Below are 26,306 nucleotides of genomic sequence, written 5' to 3' on the forward strand. Positions count from 1 at the left end.
TAACATTACATGATTATTCAAAATCACGTACCGATTTGGAACATTTCATTACGTTATTTATTTGTGTCATTAATTATGTGATTTCATTACATGATTTCGCGACATGATTTCATTACATGATTTCGTGATGTAATTTTTTTCAGTAGGGTAGGCTCGTGGACCTAACATGGTTAGGCTATATTTCGCGTCCCTCTGAATTATTAAATATATTATTATTAAAAATTTACCACAAAGTTATATCGATTCCGGTATTAGTTTAAATATCTATTATAGTAGAGAGCAAGATGGATTCCCAACAGGTAAATATCAATTAAAATTATAGTGGTATCAATGTAACCCCCAAATATGCTTTTTATTACAGAATATTATATTGTTTGTTTCATATACTATCAAAGATGCGCTAAGTGATAAACAAGTCGATAATACGGATACAGACTCCGCAAACGCTCAAACAAGCATGGACGCTGGCTGTTTGACGCTATTGCCTCCTCCACAGATAGAGCGTCAAATGTAGTCACGTGACCAGATTTGACGCTAAAAATGAGCGTCGAGCGTCTGCATGAAATTGTACCTTAACATAGCAATTGAGCGATAACACTTCTCTCTTTGTAGTTGAATCAGTTCAAACTACAAAATTATAGCCGCTGGAATACGTGCGACAAATTTGTCGCTTTAATTGCTTATTTTAGCAGCACGTGAAATTGCACCTTTACGCATAAACGCATAAACGCATAGATCGCATAGGCCGGTATTCATAGTCCGATCTTATATTTGAGATCGTCTTAAGTTCGAGCTTGAAATGCTACGCAGCCATTTGATTGGTTGAATGAGGTCTTAAGACGATCTTAAATATAAGAACGGACTATGAATACCGGATTAAGACAATCTTAAATATAAAGCCCTTTGCACAATGCTAGACAACAGGCAATAAGAACAGAAATAGTATCTATTCTCTGCTCCTATTGGCGAATATTTTCTGTTCCGCGTATTTATTGGTGAATAGTTTCTATTCCTTATTTCTATTGCCTGTTGCCTAGCATTGTGCAAGGGGCTTAAGATCGGACTATGAATACCGGCCATAAACGCATCAATGCATCAACTGCCTCAAGTCGAGAGTAGAGGCAGTCAATGCGCTGGAAGGAGTGCTAAGAATTTAGTACGATTAGTACAATCTAGAGAATTCTTAGCGCTACTAAAGCGCTACCAATGCGCGCATTGGTTAAATCGGAACGATTTTCTATGCAGTCTACGCGCTTCATGCGTAATTCGGAACGCACCCTTGTATTACTGGAAAGCACTGTGTGTATTTTGTACATCACTTTGGATTTGTAAATTGTTAAATAATAGGAAAGAAAGTTTATAATTGAAAATCGAGGACTGCCGTAAATATAAAAATCAATAATTCACTATGAAGGAGGTAAATTTATTTTTAATTATAATTATTTTTTTGATAAATATATAGAATATTTTCTCGCCGATTTCGAGAAATTTTAATAATTTACCTGTTCGGATAATGTATATAAATAAATAAGATATTAATTATATAAAAACACAATAATTAAGTTCGTCAATTGACATTATGAAAAAAATTATCAGCTATTAAAATGACGCTGATAAGTGTTTAGTTTAATCCACTTTGCTCAAATTTGATGAAAATACATTTAATGGTCTTTTTTGTAAAAAAAGGTTTAAGAAAGTTAAAATCATCCTCGCTCGTACAAAAAGAATAATCAACAGTTCTAAATAGCACTTTGATGAAACGTCTAAGTAATGGAATATAAACGTGCACTTTGATGGAAATAGCATTCAAATAATTTACAAAGGCATGTTTGTATGGAAGGCAAAAAATAGTGCATAGGTCTCTATGAAAAATTATAAACTTGTACAAAGTAGCATGTAACTAATATAATTGTTTAATTATTATTTATATAATCCTAGCAAGTTTACAACTTTACTTTTCGTGTATGAGACAAGATTTTATAAAAGATCTAAATTTATAATATTTTTTGCTAAAGCAATTTCCATTATCACTCATTATTTTCTACTTTCCATCCATGTTATCATTTCCTACTTTCCAAAAACAATCATGTTATATAAATAGCATATTTTTATATACATATATATATATAACACATGTTAATATATATTTAAACTATATAGTTTGACTATAACTTATATGTATGCACATATATAACATATACAGAATGTATCTGAAATGATGCACTAAACTTTAGGAGCGTATTCTAGAGGTCAAAATCAGACTTTTTTTTTCTATGAACATGGGTCTGCAAATGAACCCCCCTTTGAGCTAGAGGCCCCTAAAGTTTGGGGAAAAAATTGAAAATTGGTTGTATTTCAGAAAAAAATTATTTGACCTTGGTTTTGACGTTACCTATCACTCTCTCTTGAGAGATAAATAAATTTGCGTTGCGGGTGTTTAGTCAATTTCACACATTTTCGAACTTTAGCTCGGAGGGGGGTTCATTTGCGGACCCATGTTCATAAGAAAAAAAAGTCTTATTTTGACCTCTAGAATATGCTCCTAAAGTTTAGTGCATCATTTCAGATACACCCTGTATATTTTATACATACATATATATTTTTTTACACAAATTTTTAACAAATAAATATATTTCCAAAAAAAGAATAAAGTTTTTATCAAAAAGAGTTTTAAAAATAGGGTGAAAAACTGAATATTTATTTTATATTTTTATTTTATTTAATAAAATATATATATATATGTATACAAAATTTTTTTGAAATTTATGAAATTCCACATAGTTAATTGATTATCATACAGATTATTTAATGTTATCTTAAATATATTAATATAGCTTATTAAACATATTACAGATTGTGGTAGATATTGAGCATCGTGCTGATGATTATGACAATTGTAATACATTTGTCTTACCTTCAAAAAAAATAAAAACAAAGAACATAAATAAGGAAGTAAAGACTCAGTTGTTATCAAAAAAACGTAGGAAACAATTAGAAAACATAATAGAGAGAAAAAAGAAGAAATTACAGGTATTTTACTCTTTTATGTGTAAAAATAAAAAAAATTAAACATATTATTTATTATAAAAGATATTTTTTTAATTTTATATACAACACAGAGAACAACATTGTTAGAAGATTTGGCGAAATTACAAGCATCTTCAGATGAGTTGCAACAATATACAAGTTTAACATCTTTGCAAAATAAAGGTTTAAAGCGCCATTTTCGAGAATTAGAAATGCCTATTTCAAAATTAAAATGTAAGAAAAATGAAATAGAGAAAAGTGATATAACAGAGGCAACTTTTTGTGCAAATTCTATCAAAGGTAGCAAGAAGAAAAGATTAGTTACCATTAGTTTGGACCATACAAAACAAAACAAAACTACTTTTGATTCAAATATGGTTGGATTTGAAGTAAGTTTCAAGTAATCAAGTGATAAAAATTGTCAAATTGTGATAGAAGTAAAAAAATAATAATATTTAATATAATTGTAAATATAATATATAATATTTATTTAGTCCAGTGATAGCAGCAATGAAAATGATTGTAACAATGAAAATGAAAATAAAACACATGTTTCTGACAATATTGCTATTTCTATGGAAAATGAAAAAAATAATGAGAATCTTCTAAAAGATACGCAAAAGAAAATACTTCCAGCTAAATCTCAGGAATCTAAAAAATCAGTAGGAAAGCAAACAGCTATTTCTAAAATTTCTTCATCTACTGTTTTTGTACCTGTAAATAGAAAGCCAGAGATACAAGCAACTAGATTAAAACTACCCATTGTTGCAGAAGAACAAATAATAGTTGAAACAATAAATGAAAATCCAATAACCATAATTACTGGAGAAACAGGAAGTGGTGAGTAAAATTAAATTTGAGGGATAATTATAATAAGAAAGTTATTATTAATTTCCTAAATAATAATATTGCTAATATTAGATAATAACTTAGGCTATAAGCATATTTTTTAAATTACTTACATTTGTTTATATGTGTGTGTGTGTGTATATATATATATATATATATATATATATATATATATATATATATATATGTATGTATGTATATATATATATGTATGTAAATATATATGTATGTATATATATATATATATATTTTTTTTTTAGGCAAAACAACACAAGTGCCTCAATTTTTATATGAAGCTGGATATGCTGAAAATAAATTAATTGGAATAACTGAACCAAGAAGAGTAGCAGCAATGTCAATGAGCAAACGAGTAGCTGAAGAAATGAATCTTACCGAAAAACAGATTTCATATCTAATCCGCTTTGAGGGAAATGTTACTGAAGAAACAAAAATCAAATATATGACTGATGGTGTTTTGCTGAAGGAAATTCAAAATGTAAGTAACAACATTGTAATATGTGAAATCAACTTTAAATGATTTGTGGCAAAATTTGAGACAAAATTTTATTTATAATTTTATATGTCATGTAATATAGAAAACAATTGAATATGTAAAATACATACAAATACAAAAAAAAAATATATATATATATATATATGTATATATATATATATATATATATATATATATATATATATATATATATATATACATATATATCAGAATACACATATACATTAAGAGACAATATATAAAATTATAAATAGAATTTTATTCTGCATTTTGCCGTGAATTATATAATAAATTATGTTTTTGAAATAAATTTAGCATTTTATGTATATAAATAATGTAAATAATTTACATGATCTCTTTGTTATAGGATTTTTTATTAAAAAAATATTCTGTCATTATACTTGATGAGGCACACGAACGCAGCGTATACACCGATATTCTGATTGGTCTATTATCAAGGATTGTTCCGCTTCGCAATAAACGCAATGATCCATTGAAATTGATAATTATGTCTGCTACATTGCGTGTGGAGGAATTTGTAGAGAATATGAAGTTGTTTAAAGTGAAACCGCCAGTAATTACAGTTGAAACACGACAATTTCCTGTAACAATACATTTCAACAGAAGAACAAACGAAAATTATATCAATGAAACATTGCGTAAAACAATCAAAATACATACTCATCTGCCAGAAGGTGGTATATTAATTTTTTTAACAGGTAAGTATATTAAATTCCTATTTGTCTTTTCACACATTATTATAGAAAAATAATTCTGTATCTCAACTCTAACTACTCAGTTATATTACTCTTCACTTTTATATTTCTCACAAATATAAAATAAAAATATTTGGTCTATTCTTTTTAATTGAACTGCTGCATTAGTTCAGAGTTTATTTTTTTTACTCCACGTTAAAAAGAACGAGATAAATTCTGAACTGCAGCCAATTTAACAAAAAAGAATAGACCCTATTGTTTCACGATTACATAATACATACGCACGTACGCATGCATATACATATACACACATTCTATGTATATATATGGCTAATAAAATAATAAAAGTACAAAACAAAAAACAAAGTAATAAAAATATAAAGATTTTATATGTGTGTAATTTTGTGTTATAAGAAAGAAATGGACACTACTATTATACATTATAAATATAATAATAATTTAATAAGTTAATATGTATAAATAAAAAAATTTAATATAATGTAATATTTTTATAATAAATATATATATATAGTTTAATATGATAAATATAATATTTTTATAATAATAATAATGAGACATTCTCTTTATATATTTTTATTATATATATATATATATATATATATATATATATATATATATATATATATATATATACAATAATAATAATAATAATAATAAATACGTAGCTTTAATAATAATAATAATAATAAATCCATACTACATAAGTTTAGCTTTTAATTTGCTTTAATTTTACACATTATATTCGAGCCTTTGATACGGTCGATCCAAATAATTGACATTTATGTACCGATCAATTTATTATGCAGTCGATAATCTCCCGCATGATAAAAAGATTGACACACGAAATAAAACTCACCCTGTATATATATACATATATATATGTTATATACATGTATATCTATTATTATACATTTTTTAAACATATTTTTTCAACTTATTAATTGCAGGTCAGCAAGAAGTGCATATGGTCGTACGTAAATTACGTAAATTATTTCCATTAAAGAAAAATAAATATCTTAAAATTAAATTAGTAGATTCTGAAAAAAATGAAATATCATTGAAAGAAGTAACGAATAATGAACATAGTAATAATGATGATTCCGATAATGATTTTGATGCCAAAGAAGCACATCATAATCAACAGAGGAGAAAGAAACAAATTATATTTCCGACTATTAATCTTGATGAGTATGTATATTCATATTGTAATTATTCTAATCTTTCATATTATTCTAAAATTTATCTTATAAACATTTATATTTAGTTATTCGACAACTCTTATTGATGACACACATGAAGATTTAATTAATGTACAAGATGGAGATAATTTAGACGAAGATGAAGATGAGGATGAAATTATTGATTTTAAGTTGATGACAAATACACAACCATTGTGGGTTCTACCTCTTTATTCTTTTTTACCAAGTCATAAACAAGCTAGGGTAAATATATATATGTTATATTTATCACGCATATGAAATAATTACAATAAAACATTCTTTAAATTGTAGCAATTAGAATTAAATTAATAATAAATTGATTTTTTAATGAGTTTAGGTGTTTGAATCGCCACCAGAAGGATGTCGTTTATGCGTAGTATCCACTAATATTGCGGAAACATCTTTGACAATTCCCAATATCAGATATGTTATAGATAGTGGGCGTTGTAAAACAAGACTATATGATAAAGTGACTGGTGTGAGCACATATCATATTTGCTATACGAGCAAAGCATCAGCCAAACAGCGTGCTGGCAGAGCTGGGAGAACTCGACCTGGTCATTGCTACAGGTATCTCGTGACCATTAAATATCATATATATTAGAAAGAGTTCTCGAGCTCAAATATGAAAAATTTTAATTTCAATTTGAAGGAGATAATAATTAATTTCACTGAAAATAACCTGAAAATAACCTGAAAATAACCTTATGATCAAAATTTACAATTATTTATTAATTTAAATTTAAAATAAAAAATAATTAAAAAAGAAAATTTTTGATATATTTTTCTAATTCATATTATCAAACATGCGCGATTCCATCCAAAAAAACTTATTATTTCAGTATAATTTACAAGAAAAAAGATATAGTGATTTCTTGCTTTTTACATCACCATTTAGCATAATGTCAATACAGGACTAATATGCGATTCTGTAATTTTAACGACGTTACAGAATTGCAATAGCCTTATAAAGTAAAAAGAATTATAGGAAATTTCTTCTCTTGTTATATAGGAAATCTTCTCACAATATGTATAAGATTTAGTTTTCATGTGATTATTATTTTGCAAATGAATGCTTTATACATATACAAGATATTTTCATAAAGATGGTAATCTCTCATAGAGTGTATCTCTCTTGTAAGTGTAGAGTAGATAAAAATAATCTCATAAGTTCTCATAAAAATTGTTTTGATGCATCTCTTATATCATTTTATTATCATCATTATTTACTTTCTATCAATTAAATGTGTTTATCTTGAGAACAGTTTTGACGAAATGAAACAATAGTACTCTTTTTTTAGAAAAAAATATAGAGAATCTGGAAGTATATTTCAAGATAAAATAAAAGTACCAGCTTCAAAGTTTTACAAGATAGAAGGCTTATAAGTGATCTGCCTTTGATTCTTCAAAGTATCAAGAAATTTATCATGCTATGTTTTTATAGATCTTTATTTAATATAAAAAAATTATTACAAATTGTAAAAATCTACAGAATAATATAAAAGTATTTAAGAAAAATACTTTCCAAATTTTAACTTTAAAGATATAAGCCAGTAGAGGTGCATTGTAAAAAAAATTTTATAAGAATATATAGGATTATTTTTATTTGCTCTACATGTTCACGAGAGCTCACTTTTACTGAAACGTCATGTATAAAGATTCTTAATATATTAAAATAGACTTTTTACAAATTTTAAAATTATAGACTTATTATCAATTCTTGTTTATAATAGATATTCGTAACGCTATTTGATAATCTACAATCTACAGCAACGAAAAGAAATGCACGTTTGTCTTAAAATCACTATAATCGATGCACAACCATATCCACTAATATACCATTAATACCATAATATCCGAACTAAATATTCATATAATCGTATATTCCAAATTTATTTTATTACAATTAATTAAATTAATATTAAGTATTAGATATACAAGATCATAATTGATGTCTCGTTCATCAAATGAAAAAAGTTAAATACCCTTCAAATATTAACCCTTTTTATGAAATTTTTTTATTTAAACTAGATCTCTCTTTCTCTCTCCCCTCTCCCCCTTCCTCCCCCCTCTCTCATATTATGAATTTAATTTCTTGCTTTGAAATCTTCATGTATATATAAAACTTTCTCTTGTGTAGATTATACTCATCGGCTGTGTACAATGACCAATTTGAAGAATATAGTCAATCAGAAATATGTAAAAAACCAGTGGATGATTTGTTATTACAAATGAAGGCGATGAATATAGATAAAGTCGTTAATTTCCCATTTCCTACGCCACCGGATATTGTACAATTGAAGTTTGCAGAAAAACGACTTACAGTACTTGGAGCATTGCAATCAGTTCCGAAAAAACAAGGTAATTAAACAGTCATTTGTTATTATTTAGATATTATAAAATTGCAAAATCAAGAGACACAACAGTGTCTCGCGCCAAGTTCATGCGAAGTATTAGCGAGGTACTCCGTGTATCTATATGCGAGTCGGACAGTTGAGAGTAACTCAGATTATTGGATTTCAATAACGGCTGAATGAATCGAATTCTTACTAGGCTTAATCGATAGGGCGAGTTTGAATTGTATAAAGAAAGTATCTTTATTTTTGCTGCGTGATCTATAAACGGAGATATCATGACGCAAAATCGAAATATGAAAATTTTCAATTAAAAAACGTCTTTATCATCACCGTCATCAACGTACATGTACACAACGCATAGAAAGAGAAAACGTACGTTTCCTACTCTCGACAGAAGATTACGTTAGCGACGTTTTGCGATATTAATGACATGTGTCATTAGTGACATGTATCATTAACCGCATTTTGAGTGATAAGTAATAAAGTGCAAGTTAAATAATAAATAATTAAATTATTAATTAAAAATTTGCAAGAGCCAGTAAGGTATGATAATTGGAGCGCAAGGTAAATAAATATCTATTTTACAAGCTAAATATAAATATACAGGGTGTATAAAAAGTACCGGGACGGTGAAATATCTCGAAAACTAAGCATTTCAGAAAAAAATGTTTCAGATAAAAGTTGTAGGATTTCAAAAGATCTATTTACTGGCGCTATGAGTTTAACCTTGAGTGGCGTCGCCAAAGTCACGACAAGGCCACCTTGAATTTTTGAAATGGAACCCTCCACTTTTTATTGCATATTCTTGTAGCTTATCTCGAGGGCTTTCCAAAACACTATCCAAGGTCAAACATATGGCGCCAGTAAATAAATATAACCTTTTTACACCCTACAACTTTTGTTTGAAACAATTTTTTGTAAAACTTTTATTTTTTGTGATATTTCGAGGTCCCGACTCTTTCGAACACTCCGTATGCCGTAGCGATGTAATGACACGTTTTCGACCCCAGGTTCATTTGCAAAAAATGATTCTTATGGTGCCCCCGACAATCTCTGGAAAATTTGACGGTTGAATTTCCGAACACCCTGTATATATATATATATATATATATATATATATATATATATATATATATATATATATATATATAATGGAAATATTTTCAACTTTTGATTCCGACCGGAAATACGCCATCCGGATCGGAAGTTGAATTTTTTTAGGGGAACATGGTACTTTTTATTACAGATTCGAATTGTACGTGAAAAAATAAGAAACTTTTGTATCAAACGTTTTTTCTGAAAGTGCCTCTGTCAATCTTAAAATTGACCTTGAAAGTAACTGTGATGAACTTTCAATAATTAATATTTCTATTATTATTACAAAAATCGTTACATGGAATAGGATTTCTTTATTTAATTTACTGCGCTCTACCTCCTCCCAAGTGCGTGAGCTCATGCTCAGGGACACCCTCTGTGTGTGTGCGTGTGCGTGTGCGTGTGCGTGTGCGTGTGCGTGTGCGTGTGTGTGTGTGTGTGTGTGTGTATACAGGGTGGCCCATTTTAATCCATCCAGTCGAATATCTCGAAAACCAAGCCCGGGAGAGAAAAATGTTTCAGACAAAAGTTGTTTGGTTTCGAGGGGGCCATAAGATGGTACCATTGGTTTGACCTTGAAGAGTCATTTGAAGGTCACGTGAAGGTCACTTCAATTTTTTTAAATGGAACACCCTATATATTTTTGCACATTCTTGTAGCTCATCTCGAGAGCTTTCCAAAACACTATAATTAAGTTAGTTTTCATTAAGTACTTTCCGAGTTATGAGGCTTGAAATAATTTCTTAATTTTACATAAACCATAAAATATCTTGTAAAATATTCATTTTTCGATTATCTTACCTTAATACTTTTACGTACAAAATAATGAGAGGAATCAATTGGTCTAAAGAAAACACATAATTGTTTTGAAGAAAAAATATGTAATTTGCAATTAACAATTACATATTTTTTCTCAAAAATAACTATGTGTTTTCTTTACACCAATCGATTTCTCACATTATTTTGTGCATAAATGTATTAAGGTAAGATAATCGAAAAATGAATATTTTACAAGATATTTTACGGTTTATGTAAAATTAAGAAATTATTTCAAGCCTCATAACTCGAAAAGTACTCAATGAAGAAATACTTTATTATAGTGTTTTGGAAAGCTCTCGAGATAAGCTATAAGAATACATAATAAAAAATAGGGGGTTCCATTTAAAAAATTAAACCTTCATGTGACATTTTTGCTTATTACTCTATAATTATTGCGAATTTTGCAAAATGGTAGAGGACTTTTCTTCTTAGTTTGACCCAATCTATCATCACTTTTCGTTTGGTCCCTCACTGCCGATGTTGATCATCATTGACAATCTGGAACGTACATCTCACAGTTTAGTCATGCGAAACGCACGCTCATTTGTCAATCTTTTTAAATTAATATTTCAATAATTATTGCGAAAATTGCAAAATAGTAATTGACTTTTCTTCAATTTAGTGCATTCTATCCGCTTACGAGAGTTGGCATAATTTTTATGAGACATCCTGTTCACATATTATTATTTTAATGGAATATTATATTGTTTAATATATTTATAGACTCAATAAATTCATTTGTTTAGAGTTGTATTGTGCAAAAGTGACATTGCTTGGACGTAGTATTGCCACATTTCCGGTTATCCCACGCTATGGCAAAATGTTAGCACTATCACATCAACATAACTTATTAAAATATACAATATGCATGGTAGCAGCTCTTAGTGTTCAAGAAGTGCTCATAGAGACATTTGGTATAGAAAGTTCGGTTAAACATAAATGGCTATCAATGCGTCGTTGCTGGGCTGGCACAGGCAATAGTTTACTTCTTGGTATGTAATTTCGAGACTATTTTATAACTGTTAAACACATACACATACTATATATAATAAATACGAAAATATGGATTTTTGTTATATACAGGTGATCTAATGGTTCTGATAAAAGTTATTGGATGTGCCGAGTATGCAGAATTTAAAAGAAAACTGTTCTCCTTCTGTGAAAAAACTGGCTTAAGATACAAAGCTGTAGCTGAGATCAGAAAACTTAGGCAGCAACTCACTAATGAAATTAATTTAAACATTTCTGCTCTAAATCTAAGTATTGATCCAAAGTATGTATCATATATAATCGAATTTTTCTATTCTGGAGTTTTTGTATGTTTTGAACTTTTTTTTATTCTGGATCAACTTTTTTCAGATAAAATTTCTCTTTTTTTGCTCTGCTATTATTTATATTTATTATATGCTTATCAAGGTTGGGAAGTAACGCGTTACTTGTAATACCGTTACCGTTATAGTTATTTTTTTTTTTTTGGTAATGTACTAATAACGCATTTTTTTCTGTAACTGTAATAGTAATGTAAGTTACATTTTTTAATAACGGTAACGAGAGAGAATTTAATAGTTATTTTTAGAGTTATTTTTCATATCTTAAAAATATTTATTATATTGTATTTTCCAGAGATGTGCAAAATGTGTGTCTAAACCCATTTGAAATAGAAAATGCAAAATAATTGGAATATTTCCATTTTAAAATACAAAATGCAACATAAATTTAGACTCACTTGTAATAGAAAATACAAAATAGCTATTTTTGAAATGGTTTCTTAAAATGGAAATAATTTTTTTTTATTTTTATATAGATTTATTTATATTAAATTTTATTTTTTTATTTATATATTTTTTATTATTATTTTCATTCTTAATTTTTACATAAACTTGGAAATTACAAAAATACTTGGAATTACAAAAATATTTGTCGTATATTATGCTCTTTAGAAATAGAACGTGATGCTTTTTTTAAAAAAAGAAGTTTTTCAAAAAAGGAATCTCCCATTTTCCTTCTGTAAAGTTTCATAATTAAATCACTATACGAGAAAAGTTCTGCAAGCGCTGAACTCGGGAAGCATGTATTGAATTTGAGAAATAATTTCAATGTCGGATAAGATTTTAACATTGAACATTAAAGTAATGTATCTCCATCTTTTAAATATTGAAGGGCTTTCAAATCTTCTATTGTCTTACTGTGGATGATAAATCTAATGAATCATCTTGGAACATAAAATATTATTCATCTCTTTTCTTTTTTCCGTATTACTATTTTTTTATTATTTTTATTCTGCTTCAATTATCTTATTTCTATTAAGAATAATGTTTTTACATATTCGTTTTTGTCTTTCGGTACCTATTTTATTCTAAAGAAGGGATGAGCCACTGATGGCAAAATAGCATCATTTGCTGTTGATTCGAAAAGCAAAAATTAGTTAAATTGCTGTCTTAAGTTCTTATCTATTATTTTAATTATATGCCTGCAATATTTAAGATCTTCCATTTTCAGATACGAAAGAATTGATGATTCTCATCAATTTAGGCAACAGCATTCCAGAGTATGTATTTTTTCTCCCTATAAATTTTGTATGCTTCGGCTATCGGCTTCAAAGATTTGACATATTCGCTCAAAAATTACAGATCTATTTCTTTAAAAAGCGGAAGTTTTAAACTATTTAGTACTTCATTCAAATTCTTCCTCCGTTAAAAAATCGTTTACTGACAAGGGGAGTATCAGGTAGTGAGATTACGGATTTTAACGAACTTTAAATATGTTTTTAGAGCTAACCCTTCACTATTTCATAGGCAACCTCACCATGCAATATTCAAGTATTCGCGAAAAATTTGCATTGAAAGTTTTTCCCGCGTCTTTAATATCATATTTAAAAGGTTTGCAGGTAATAAGCTTTAGCGTAGCGGATGAGACAGCGGACGGGAACAATGTATGTTGCAGGTTCGAATCCTGCTTTTTTCCAATTTTTAAAATGTAAATTTTTACAAAATATACATTAATGTGAATGATTAGGCAACATGGAGTCGTTGAAGTGGAAAAATTATTATTTTTATTATTAAATTTAATATTTTATATTAATAATTATATTAATGCACATTTTATATTAATACATTTTACGCCGCATTTCTGTCTGTAACTGTACGAATAATATCATTTCGATTAATATCGATATTTAACAAAAACCTCCAAAATCACATTTAAATGTTGCATTAATAGAATATAATTATATTTAATAATTGTAATATTAGTAATTATAATTACATATATATATATTGTTGGAATTAAATCTCAAACCAAGAGATTATTCCAAGTAAAGTTTTGATCATTACGCAATTACATCCGCGATAGGCTCTTATTACCCAAATATTAATATCACATATATATATATATATATATATATATATATATATATTTTAATTATAATATTTAATAATTATAAATATACATAATAATTGTAATATATTATACAGGGTGTTTCATTTTAATCCGACCAGTCGAATATCTCGAAAACCAAGCCCGGGAGAGAAAAATATTTCAGACAAAAGTTGTTTGGTTTCGAGGGGGCCATAAGATGGTATCATTGGTTTGACCTTGAAGAGTCATTTGAAGGTCACGTGAAGGTCACTTTAATTTTTTTAAATGGAACACCCTATATATTTTTATATATTCTTGTAGCCCATCTCGAGAGCTTTCCAAAACACTATAATAAAGTATTTCTTCATCGAGCACTTTTCGAGGTATGAGACTAGAAATAATTTCTTAATTCTACATAAACCGTAAAATATCTAGTAAAATATTCATTTTTCGATTATCTTACCTTAATACTTTTACGTACAAAATAATGTGAGAAATCGATTGGTGTAAAGAAAACACATAGTTATTTTTGAGAAAAAATATGTAATTGTTAATTGCAAATTACATATTTTTTCTTCAAAACAATTATGTGTTTTCTTTACACCAATTGATTCCTCTCATTATTTTGTACATAAAAATGTTAAGGTAAGATAATCGAAAAATGAATATTTTACTAGATATTTTACGGTTTATGTAGAATTAAGAAATTATTTCAAGCCTCATAACTCAAAAAGTACTTAACGAAAAGGTACTTAATTATAGTGTTTTGGAAAGCTCTCGAGATAAGCTACAAGAATGTGTAAAAATATATAGGGTGTTCCATTTAAAAAAATTGAAGTGACCTTCACGTGACCTTCAAATGACTGTTCAAGGTCAAATCATTGTCACCATCTTATGGCCCCCTCGAAACCAAACAACTTTTGTCTGAAATATTTTTCTCTCCCGGGCTTGGTTTTCGAGATATTCGACTGGTCGGATTAAAATGAAACACCCTGTATATACAGGGTGGGCCATTTTAATCCGTCCACTCAAATATCTCCAAACCTGTAAGTTTTAGAAGAAAACTTTTTAGAAAGAAGTTATTTGGTTCTGAGGGGGACAGAAGATAGGAATATTAGTTAGACCTTGGGTGGCGTTATTAAGGTCATATCAAGGTCACATTGAATTTTTTAAATTGAAACCCCTATTTTTTATTGCATATTCTTGTAGCTTATCTCGAGAGCTTTCCAAAACACTATAATAAAGTATTTTTTCATTGAGTACTTTTCGAGTTATGAGGCTTAAAGTAATATCTTAATTTTATATAAACCATAAAATATCTAGTAAAATATTCATTTCTTGATTATCTTACCTTAATACCTTATTACCTTAATTGTTAATTGCAAATTACATATTTTTTCTTCGAAACAATTATGTGTTTTCTTTACACCAATTGATTCCTCTCATTATTTTATACATAAAAGTATTAAGGTAAGATAATCAAAAAATGAATATTTTATGGTTTATATAAAATTAAGATATTATTTTAAGCCTCATAATTCGAAAAGTACTCAATGAAAAAGTACTTTATTATAGTGTTTTCGAAAGCTCTCGAGATAAGCTACAAGAATATGCAATAACAAATAGGGGGTCCCATTTAAAAAATTCATTGTGACCTTGATATGACCTTAACAACGCCACCCAAGGTCTAACTAATATTCCTATCTTCTGTCCCTCTCAGAACCAAACAACTTTTTTCTAAAAAGTTTTCTTCTAAAACTTACAGGTTTGGAGATATTTGAGTGGACGGATTAAAATGGCCCACCCTGTATGTGTGTATATATATATATATATATATATATATATATATATATATATATATATTAATAATAAAATTATATATATATATATATTATTTTATAATTATATTTAATGTGTAAATACATTAATAATTATATTTAATATAATTATTAATGTAAAAAATTAAATTTAATGATAAAAATAATAATTTTTTTATTTCGACGATTCCATCTAATTTATGTTAAATGTTGCATTTTGTAAAAATTTACATATCGTGTTCCTGTCAGATTCCTCATCCGCTACGCTTACCTACCTGCAAACATCTCAAATATGTTTGGTATAAAAGGCGCACGAAAAATTTTCAATGCAGATTTCTCGTGAATACTTGAATATTGCATCATGCCACTTGTCTGTGAAATAGTGGAGGGGTTAACTCTAAAACATATTTAAAATTCGTTAAAATTCGTGATCTCACTACCTAATACCCCCTTGTAAATCAAAATAAGAATTCCATTTTTCGGACATGAAGAAGTGGAAGATTTTTCTGTATATCTTAATTAATTTTTACAATTTGCAAGGAAAATGCATCTGAAATAAAAAAACAGGTAATAAAAACCATTTAAATAAAAATGTAAAATGGTTTATGAAAACATATTTTATAAAATAGATATTTTACATTTTATATTTCTATTTTAAATGCATCTATTTCAAACAATGCACATCTTTGGTATTTTCACATCAATTTCAATGTTCAACTTTCAGTCATCAATCAATATTCGTATACTAAATTTGGATAACATAAATTTATTATAATTTATTTATTATAATTATCGCTGGGGGAGGGGGTGATTAATGATCATGAGCTAATCACAACCATTCCATTTTCCTAAAGAATTAATCAATGATATCATTAATCATTTCCGTTTAAATTTGTGATTTAAATAATCCTAATCCAAATAATTGTCCTTGTAATTTCATGCATTTTTAGAAGAATTTTAAGTTTAAAATTATCATATTAAAATTTTTAAACATAAAATTGAAAGTACAAAGAGAGTATAAATTTAGCTGTATTTATAAATTTAGTAGAAATCAAAATTTTTTTATTTTAAGCATTTTAAAATCTTTCTGCTTAAATTTTTTATGGTTTTGCAAATTTAAAATAAATTTATTGCTTTTATTAATAATTTGATAAAAAACATTACAAAATAAATTTTTTATTACATTCTATCTCGTTTTAGTAACATTAAAAGTAATTTTTTTTTTACTAAAACATCATTACACTGACAAGAGAAGGGCGCGATCTTCAGAACACCGAATTAAATCATACTTTATTGCAATAAAGTACTCTGCCTAAAAAGTACTCGGGTAAAATATTAGACTCCAATGCTCAGCCATTTTCGAAAAAAACCGATCGAAAAAATACCGGTATCTTGTATACCAGTGAGTTTCGACCGATTATCGAAAAGGCAGTAGAACCCGAGACTATTATGCTGCAGGTCCACAAGGTTCGATTCTAGTCCTTTGAACTTTTTTTTCATTTTTTTTCTCATAATGCAATCTGCAATATTAAAATATAATTAATTTGATCAATTTTGTGTTTTTTTTAATTTGCACTATCAAATCTTTTTTAATCTATAAAATCTATTTTATATATTCCGATATAAAATATCCCTGTATATATCGCCGCGCGCTGGCAGGCAATGTTTGACACGGTGGGCCGTGCTATAGCTCAAGCACTTCTCTCATTCGTCCGATTTTAATAATTAATATTTCTATTATTATTGCAAAAATCGTTACATGGAAGAGGACTTCTTTATTTAATTTACTACGCTCTACCTCCTCACAAGTGCGTGATGGACACAGGGACACCCTGTACACACACACACACACACGCATATATATATTTTTGTAATTTTTATTTTCGATATTTAAATAATCCTTTTAAAATAACTCTCCCTCTTCCCCCTCACACCCTCCCTCCCCCTCCCCCTCCCTTTCGCTCTCTCCTTCATTTCCCCCTCTCCCCCTCTCCCTCCCTCCCTCTCTATATATGTATGTGTATATATATATATATATATATATATATATATATATATATATATATATGAAAGAATTTTTACAGAATGTTGCCACCAACTGACATCGAAGCTAAATTACTCCGTCAGATAGTTCTTGCGGGTATGGCGGATCAAATCGCGAAAAAGGTTTCATTTGATGAGATAAAAGAAGATCACAACAAAATCAAGTGGAAGCACGCCTATAAGTATGTTAACTATTATGAATATTTTAATTAATTCAAAACAATTTCTAATTTATTCTATTATATTTTTATATTTTAGAACAGCAGAAATGGAGGAGCCTATATTCATGCATTCTTCATGCATCTTATGGAAGACCAGTCCGGAATGGGTAGTTTACCAAGAGCTTTATGAAACAAATAAGGTGTATATGCGAAATGTCACAGCAATAGAACCTGAATGGTTACCAAAATTTGCACCTACATTGTGCAACCTCAGTGAACCATTGATTGATCCACCACCAAGGTATTCTTCTTACAATTGTTATTTTTCTTATTACAATATATATTGTCATTTTTTCCCAGCTGTATATCTATGTAATCTAAAATATGTTTGTATTTATTATATTATCGAATGTTATATATTTTTCATCTAATTTCTATAATTATTTTTATTATATGATTTTTGATATAATAATATTCTTCTATTTTAAAATTATCTAAGCTTTCATTCTAGAAACTTCATTCGTGTTTTTATTCTATTACAAATATGTAATGTAATATGTAATGTAACATATGTACGCTTCTGCGCAGGATAAAACTGCGCACTTTGCCTTTTTATTCGTATTTTCACTGTAAGCATATTTGCGTGGCAAACATAGTGAAAAAACATAGTGAAAAAACAGTGCAAGAAACGAAATTCTCTAGCACTTTGCACTCCGAAATTTTTTTAATACGAGCAACATCAAGACATTTTTATAGTGTAATTAAAAAAATTTTTTTAGCAAAGATGCTTATGTTTAAATTTTATTCATTTACTTTGTTAATATTGTATTACAATAAATTAACATAAACATAACAGTTTGTATTACAATAAATAAAATTTGAATTTTATTCTTGAAATACCTATATTTCATGATTTTATATGGTATCTGTGTAGAAATAATCTGCAAGTGAAAAAAACAAATTTATACCGAAAGAAAGATAACCGAGCTTAAATATTGAGATTCTATTATATTTCAATTATATGAAAGATAGAGATGAACGAAAGAGGAAAGAAAAAATAAATTTTTTCTAATGTAAATTAGAGAATGTTTTTTATACAAAAATAATTGTATTTGAGATTTTTTTGTCATTTACAGGTATGATCGAGAAATAGGAAAAATTATTTGCCGTGTAAGCGGCACATTTGGAAGAGCAGGGTGGAAACTTCCATTAATGGATATAGAGCATCCATTGACAATGGATGGTATCAAGTGGTTCGCATTTTTCTTCTTACAAGGTCAAATATGCCCTAAATTGAAACGATTTGTGCCATCATTATTGACGACACCAAGCAGCGTCACTAAATCTTGGGCCAAGTAATTTATTATTTTATATTTTTTTATGTTTATTAAATAGATTATTAATTTTGTGACTTGTCCAGGCTAATACCACGCACTCAAGCGATAGTACAAGCGTTATTATCGTATGAAATCATGTCCAAGGATAAACTGCTGCAAATGTGGAGTACAGATAAGAAATGTGAGTTTAAATGTGAATTTTCACAATTTCAATAGTAATCTTCGTTCTGATATATCGTCATATATAATCATCTTATATTTTAAGTAGATGCCGGAGTCTTGCTTAAACATATTTGCTTACTGAATACTTGCTTAAACATATTTGATTAAATATGAAATCTTTTAATTTCAGTCTTGTTAGTACCCTATCAGAAATGGCTGCCGGAATCAGCGCACGCAGAAATAGCTTTTTTATGGCCACCTTTATAATACAATTCATAATATTAAGATTGTAACTACATAATTTCTTAATATTTGTTATATATGAATTTTTTTATAATATAATGATAAAATGTATCTTAATTATTGTATTAGATATGTAAATTAAATCGGTGCCTTTAATTTTATCTATTGCCAATGATTAAATTTAAATTTACTCGCATATTTTTTGCATCTTGCGATTTTGAACTGTTATCATCAATGTATAAAATTATTGAATAAACTTGAAAAAACCAGGATTATACCGTAAATTTCAAAATTACGTTTACATGAATTGTTTATGTATTGTTACATCATATTTACATGAACTTTGTCATCTTGTCAACTTTGTAAACTATTGTAAAGTAAATAGAATGTGAAAAAACAATATATTATAAAATAGTTAATATAATATATTAGTAATATATTTATTAACATAGTAATATATTTGTTAATATATTACATAATATATTAATATATTATAATATTAATATATTATTATTTATTTAACAGTAATCTATAATATGTATTTTTTTTACTATGAATTCAGTTAGTTAAATCTTCTGTTAATTTTTTTGGTACTACAAAATATTAAAATTGTAATGTTACGTTTAAATCATGCAGTGTTGGTATATGAGGTACAGATTCCTTCAGACAAGACTCCTGTGTGATTACGTCAAAGTACATGGCCAGCTTCAATAAACTCATAATAGTAGTAGTAATAAAAGACGGGTGGGAGTCTAGGTCAGTCCCTACTGTCACCTGGATCTAAAAGTTCTTCTGTAACCCCCGTAGTTGATTGACGTTATGAGTAACGATCCAACTTACCCTTATAAGAAGGGGAGACCATTGTATAGATCGCCCACTCTCACGTTTCGCAGATCGCTGGGTTCTGGAAATATAAGAATCTGTATCTCCTAAAAGCAAGAACAGGACAATGACATAGAATGTGAATGCTGTCCTCTTTTTCTTCGCCACATGAACGGCAATCTTTCCGCTCAGCCAAGCCGAGATTAAATAGGTAGGCTCGGAGGGCCCGTGAGTAGACCAATAGAGACATTGAGTTTTCTTCTACTCATAGTTAGGAGTTCATCCGTCCTTCAAGAAAGGGATTGGTTCAGTAAAAGTTTGACTTGGTGACAGCCCTGAACCTGTCTCCACGAAACCAGACATTCTCGTCTTAGAGAATTTTTGATAAGGTTTTTGCTTATGACGAAAAGGACGTCGACGACCTGCCTAGCCGAGATCTCGAGGGTATTTAGCTTTGCCAGGCCGTTCGCCACTTTATTGCCATGGATTCCCTGATGACCAAGGACCCAAGCTATGGTGATCTTGTTAGTTTCACCTAGTTTGTTGAGTATTAGCATGCAGTCCCAAACCACCGAGGATTCGGTGGTGGTCTTGGCTAAAGCATTGATGGCTGCTCTGCTGTCGGAGCAGATAAGTATATTTCTATTAGTAGCTTCGACTGAAATTAAGATATTCACACACTCAAGGATGGCTAGAATCTCGGCTTGAAAGACCATGGCTAGCTCACCTAGGGGAAAAGATTCCTCATGATTAGTCCTTGAGCCCCGTAGACTCCAGCTCCAAATCGTTGTCACGTCTCAGTGACTTACCTTTCCCCTACATACCTCAGTTCTAGAGTAAACGTGTGCTCTCTTTGTTTTCAAGGCAACTTGCATACACCGGCTTGGGGATGCCGAGAGCGAGGATCTGACTTGTCAATTGTCGTGGATAAAATGTGAAAATCCGCAAATTGTGATAATGAATAGTTGTATTACGGCAAGTGTGGTGACAGTTTATATAATTATTTTCAGTGGATTAATGGAAAGGTATTTATTAAAGTGGAAATTCTAGATTTTCTATTAAGTATATCAATTGATCGATGTCAATATTATCCTCGATATATTCATTAATAAATTCTAGAAGTATGGCGAATTCGAGTCTGTTCACTAGTTGTTAGAGAGTAGAAATCCTTATAGTTATACAAAGGCTTCATTGAAGACTCTGTAAATAGTTTTCTATTTCACATTGATTTTCCGGTAGTTGTGATTTCAGTTGCGTTATCAAATCTGTTTTTGGTGAAGAGTCCTCGGTTGTATCTCTATAATTTATGATTTTTAAATAATAATTATAAAAAGGATCAGATTCTATATTTTTGTTAATCTTTTGTCGAAACTTCGGTGAAACAAAGTTTTCCGGTAATAAAAGAAGAAATTTATTTCTAACCCTTAAAATAGAGATAAAACTCTCAGGAAGAAAAACTCTTTCAATTGATTTAATAAGATTTTCTTTAAAATTTAGCTCTAGTCTTTTAATCCGGAAATTGAGAGATAGCACGATGTTCGCGTGTTGTCTTCCCGGCTGTATGCCTTCGTTTTTTGGATTTTGTTTGCAGATTTACATCTGCTGCGATATTTATGGGATTTCGGTACGTATATTTATATATTCATGTGATGAAGTTGGATGTTAAAATTATTTTCTAATTTTAGCATTAATGCATGTTAATACCTTATGTTGGTTATGAACGAAGCAGGATATTTAGTTCAGTGGCGAAAGACAAGAGAAACAGTTTAAGGTTCAATTAACACACTTTATTAATGAAGATGGCTTATGCGACACAACACGTGCTCGTCGGCTCGAGCGACTTCAAACAAGTGAAGGGCTCAGAGAGAAATTGATCGGCGCGAACGGAAAAACCCGCTCAGGAACTTTCTAGACGGTTCCAGCGGTTGCGCACGCATACGCGCGAATTACAAAGAAATACGAAAACCAATTACTTAACACTCTCACCGTTTGAGTATTTTGAAAGGGATCTTAATCCTAAGATATTACATAGTTTGCGAAAACGCTCTTTGGGTACAGCTTTAGTAAAAATATCAGCTCTTTGGCATTCAGTAGGTACATATCCAGATAGCAAAATCTGTAGAAAACATATCATACCAAGTGTCTGCTATCAATTAATGTTAGCAAAAAGGCTACAAATTTGGTACTGAAGCTGTTATTACCAATTAAGTTGACAAATTGATGTCAAAAATCGAGCAGAGCCTGCTCACAGAATCTGACGCAGATTAGTGGCAGAAACCAAGCAGAATCTGCTAATATGACTTGATATCAGATTGTCGACAAAAATCAAGCAGAATCTGCATACGCGCAATTTGACTGCAGAAGTGGAACAGGGTTTGCATGCGTGATCTGATGGCAAATTGGCAACAAACTGCATTTGATTTGATAGTTCCTCCGCTTACCGCTATGTAATGTATTTTCTCGCAATCAAATTTCTGTCAGAAATATATATAAAGTCGCGATTATTAATAAAAGATAAAAAATATAGCAACTATTTCTATCACTTTAATTTCTGATATGTGATACAAGCAAATAAGATTCAGAATATTAAACTAGTTGGAATCAATAGGATAAATGGAAAATTATTCATTTACTGCTTATTTGAAGCATAAAGGAAGAATTTAATTCTAAATAAATTATATCTCAAGTTTTATAAGTTAAATTTAATTATTTTCACCATTTACTTTATTATTAATTTAATTAAATTGAGTCCTTTACTATGTGAGATATAACTACGATATAACATATTACATATTATATGTTGTATTAAAAGAAAATTTTAATTAACCGATAAGTCACCGATAATAGTTTTATTTAGCATCTGTAATAATTAATTTTATTGTATTTATATTACTTATTTATATGAATGATCAGAAGCTGCAGATTCTGCTCGGGATCTGCTGCCAATCTGCCGTCAGATTACGCGCGCGCAGATCCTGCTCGGTTTCTGCCGACAATTTGACGTCAAGTGATGTTAGCAGATCCTGCTCGGTTTTTGCTGACAATCTGCTGTCAGATTCTGTGAGCAGGTTTTGCTAGCAAATCGTGAGCCTATTGCAGACATAACGGATGCCAATCTGCTAGCAACTTTTGTGGAAATCTGTCGCCAATCTGCTGGCAAATTGCGTGCATTTTGCTTACTGGGTACCACGGTCTTACATACAGGTCTGGAAACTGGTCTACTTTTTTGGTGGTGGGGGTGTCCCGCTTAGTGGCTCAAAATTGATAGTTTCCTGTATGTCTGCACGAGTCGTTGCGATCGAGGGATGTTCGGGCGCACATGCGCAATTCTCTTTTCGACAACAGAGATATCGATACATTTGTTTATCTTTTCCGATTACCACTTATATCGCTTATTATGTAAACTTATTAATAAAACATTAAAAAAAAATATTGATACAGTAAAATTATTTTGAATATAAATAAAATAAATGTTGAACGTACACGATGAAACTGTTACGAACAGACCTGTTAATATGAGAAATTTGAATGTATTGGACTTACATTTCTAGCGACAAGTTTAATTCGTTCAGAATTTCAGTATTTCGCGATTCAACGAAAAGCTGAAAAAATTGAACCACATTCAAGATGATGGGAATATCGATTTATAACAATGCCGAAAGTTATTATCAAATTATTTGAACAAAAAATTCAGGCAATAATGAAAAAAACTGTCAAATGAATTTGATTTTTCTGAGTACTTTCGAATTTTCTCGGAATTTACTTTCCTGCAACTTATTACTCCAGTAGAATAAGGCATAACTGTATTCAGTATCGAGTTTGAAAAGAATCGGTAACGGTATTCAGATTGTATAGTCTAAGATTATTTGAAAATGTAAATTCTTTGAAAAAATGGCATTTGCGAATTCCGAAAAAGCGTTCGAATTATAAAGAAATTAAATTGTAATTTTTTGTGAGTTTTGTTTCTGATTTGGTCTCATTGCATCTCCAATATTTTATTTATCTCCCAATAAAAGGATACTCAACTACTCAAGCAATAAGGGTAAGCAATAAGGATCAATTGAGGATATGAAAATAAAACAATGCACATGGATTAATGTTAATTATCTTTATTCATTACTTAACTTAGATTGTTTTTTCTGTCTGGCAGATTTTCGTTCCAGTTTTTTGTTCTGCTGGAATGAAAATTGTCGCATTCTTAGTCTAATATAATAGCATATTGCGTACGATAAAATATCCGCTGAATGTTTTTTACATAGAAACGCGAAATTATACGATGACAAAACGTTTTCAATTGTTAAGTCAAATACTTGTGTAGAGGAAGCGTGTTTCGCGAAGCACGTTTCAACATGACGAATTAATTTAAAAAACTGTACATTCGAATGAATTAATCCGCCACGAGATCGCATGTCGACTAATACTGATAGAGGTGTAGGATTTTTGTCAGGCTTGAGGAGGGCATCACGACATGAAGAACACGAGCTATAACGCCGCAGAATTTGTTTACACAAATATCCTGAAATACCAATAATTAATATTAGCATATAAGAGTGTAGCAAATTTGCTCATTTACGTGGAACTAGCGGAAATCTGTCAACATAACTACAAGTGGAAAAGAGTGTATTAGTGTGTGTCATTTTTGGACAACATATTTCTCACGACCAATCTATTAAATATATCAAAGAAATTCAAAAGATCATTGTGTAGAGAATTGAATTTGCTACAAAAAAAACCCTGTGAGCCATGTCTATAGATTCAACCCTTTCGCAGTTATAGGCGGTCGAATGTATGTAAATTTCATGCAGAATTTTACATTCGTTCATTACGTTTAAAATATAACGAAAAATTTCTAAAAAAAATTTTTTTAATCACCTGTAACTCTGAAAGGGTTGTATCTACAGACTTGGCTCACAGGACCTTTTTTTGTAGGAAATTCAAGTCTCTACAAAATGGTCCTTTAAATTTTTTTGATACATTCAATACATTAGTCATGAAAGACATTTTCACATCAAATTTGCTTTGAACATTAATAACTCCTCTTGTAGTTTGTAAAAAAACTTTTATTTGTAGAGAATTCAATTTCCTATGCAAGCTTATATTGGAAATATCGTAGTATGAAATGAGGCCGAGAACACCCAAAAATAATGAAATAAAACGGATTTTCAATGTTAATGAAATGGAAAAATTTCAATTACGTTGAGCGACCTCTACAAACAGAAATATAGACTGCAGATGGATAGGATATTCTACAGAAGTTATTTCATGAATATTTGTTAATAGGAATCAGTGACGTAATAAATAACACAATCCAGCACTTCAGGTAGAGAATAGTCGTGTTCCTTTCCTATAATGTCGTCGACCTCCCAGTCTTCATGACAAATAAGTTTGTCCAACTTCTCTTTTAAACGTTTTTTACGTTCGATATAAAGGGACGTCTTATCGCAATAAATATTTTTTAAATCAATTACAGTGACTAAGGTTCGGGGAACATCTGACTCTGAGACGGTACAATTACCGAACTTTGGCGGTTTAATAATACTATAAATTGACAGGACTTTGTATATGTGGAGAAACGTGGAGCAAGTTGGGTGATCATTTGCTCCAGCGGCTTGGCGGACGGTTCCAAAGAATTTCTAGAAAAATACATTCAAAACATCGAAAAGATATTTGGATGATCGTGTTTTTTCTCCAGGTGAAGACAAGGAACAACAATTGGAATTCAATCAAAAGGACACCTAAATACCTC

The 26,306-nt window shown here is 29.5% G+C and overlaps 2 protein-coding genes and 2 long non-coding RNA genes across 14 annotated transcripts; 3 read left to right on the forward strand and 1 right to left on the reverse strand.

The window, feature by feature from the left end:
* The first annotated feature begins 174 nt into the window (after positions 1-174).
* On the forward strand, positions 175-689 carry LOC145966886 (uncharacterized). The gene is made up of 2 exons (XR_014437221.1): positions 175-299; positions 362-689. It is a non-coding gene; the product is annotated as an uncharacterized LOC145966886 (long non-coding RNA).
* Positions 690-1,186: 497 nt separating this feature from the next.
* Kz (putative ATP-dependent RNA helicase kurz) lies at positions 1,187-19,899 on the forward strand. Of its 6 annotated transcripts, XM_083091309.1 has the most exons (18): positions 1,206-1,417; positions 2,854-3,030; positions 3,120-3,416; positions 3,522-3,867; positions 4,137-4,372; positions 4,758-5,109; positions 6,075-6,315; positions 6,392-6,569; positions 6,685-6,917; positions 8,488-8,708; positions 11,365-11,610; positions 11,702-11,891; positions 13,118-13,166; positions 17,866-18,017; positions 18,094-18,297; positions 19,133-19,351; positions 19,417-19,514; positions 19,686-19,899. In XM_083091309.1, exons 1-18 carry the CDS (start codon positions 1,409-1,411, stop codon positions 19,760-19,762), a joined length of 3,525 nt encoding a protein of 1,174 aa, XP_082947435.1. In that variant the 5' UTR covers positions 1,206-1,408; the 3' UTR covers positions 19,763-19,899. The 6 variants fall into 6 exon arrangements, 3 of the variants coding, with proteins under 3 accessions (XP_082947437.1, XP_082947435.1, XP_082947436.1); XM_083091310.1 differs by lacking the exon at positions 13,118-13,166 and having other exon boundaries at positions 1,213-1,417; positions 17,877-18,017; XR_014437214.1 differs by lacking the exons at positions 19,133-19,351; positions 19,417-19,514; positions 19,686-19,899 and adding an exon at positions 16,333-16,359 and having other exon boundaries at positions 1,189-1,417; positions 17,877-18,017; positions 18,094-18,235.
* A 381-nt stretch (positions 19,900-20,280) lies between these two features.
* Positions 20,281-22,501, reverse strand: LOC145967095 (uncharacterized). 6 transcript variants are annotated; one of them, XR_014437298.1, is made up of 4 exons: positions 21,983-22,501; positions 21,385-21,857; positions 20,579-21,287; positions 20,281-20,518 (listed from the first exon to the last, which is right to left on the reverse strand). XR_014437298.1 is itself a non-coding variant. In XM_083091746.1 (2 exons), the coding sequence occupies exon 2, from the start codon at positions 21,274-21,276 to the stop codon at positions 20,851-20,853; it is 426 nt and encodes a 141-aa protein (XP_082947872.1). In that variant the 5' UTR covers positions 21,277-21,857; positions 21,983-22,500; the 3' UTR covers positions 20,281-20,850. The 6 variants fall into 6 exon arrangements, 1 of the variants encoding a protein (XP_082947872.1); XR_014437295.1 differs by having other exon boundaries at positions 20,579-21,857; positions 21,983-22,162; positions 22,265-22,500; XR_014437297.1 differs by having other exon boundaries at positions 21,370-21,857; positions 21,983-22,500.
* Positions 20,907-23,086, forward strand: LOC145967096 (uncharacterized). The gene is made up of 2 exons (XR_014437300.1): positions 20,907-22,184; positions 22,290-23,086. It is a non-coding gene; the product is annotated as an uncharacterized LOC145967096 (long non-coding RNA).
* Positions 23,087-26,306: the final 3,220 nt, after the last annotated feature.

Source organism: Camponotus vicinus, unplaced genomic scaffold, assembly GCF_025532165.1.
Source record: "Camponotus vicinus isolate PSW18456_S1 unplaced genomic scaffold, iyCamVici1.0 SCAF_2, whole genome shotgun sequence".
NCBI classification, from domain to species: Eukaryota; Metazoa; Arthropoda; class Insecta; order Hymenoptera; family Formicidae; genus Camponotus; species Camponotus vicinus.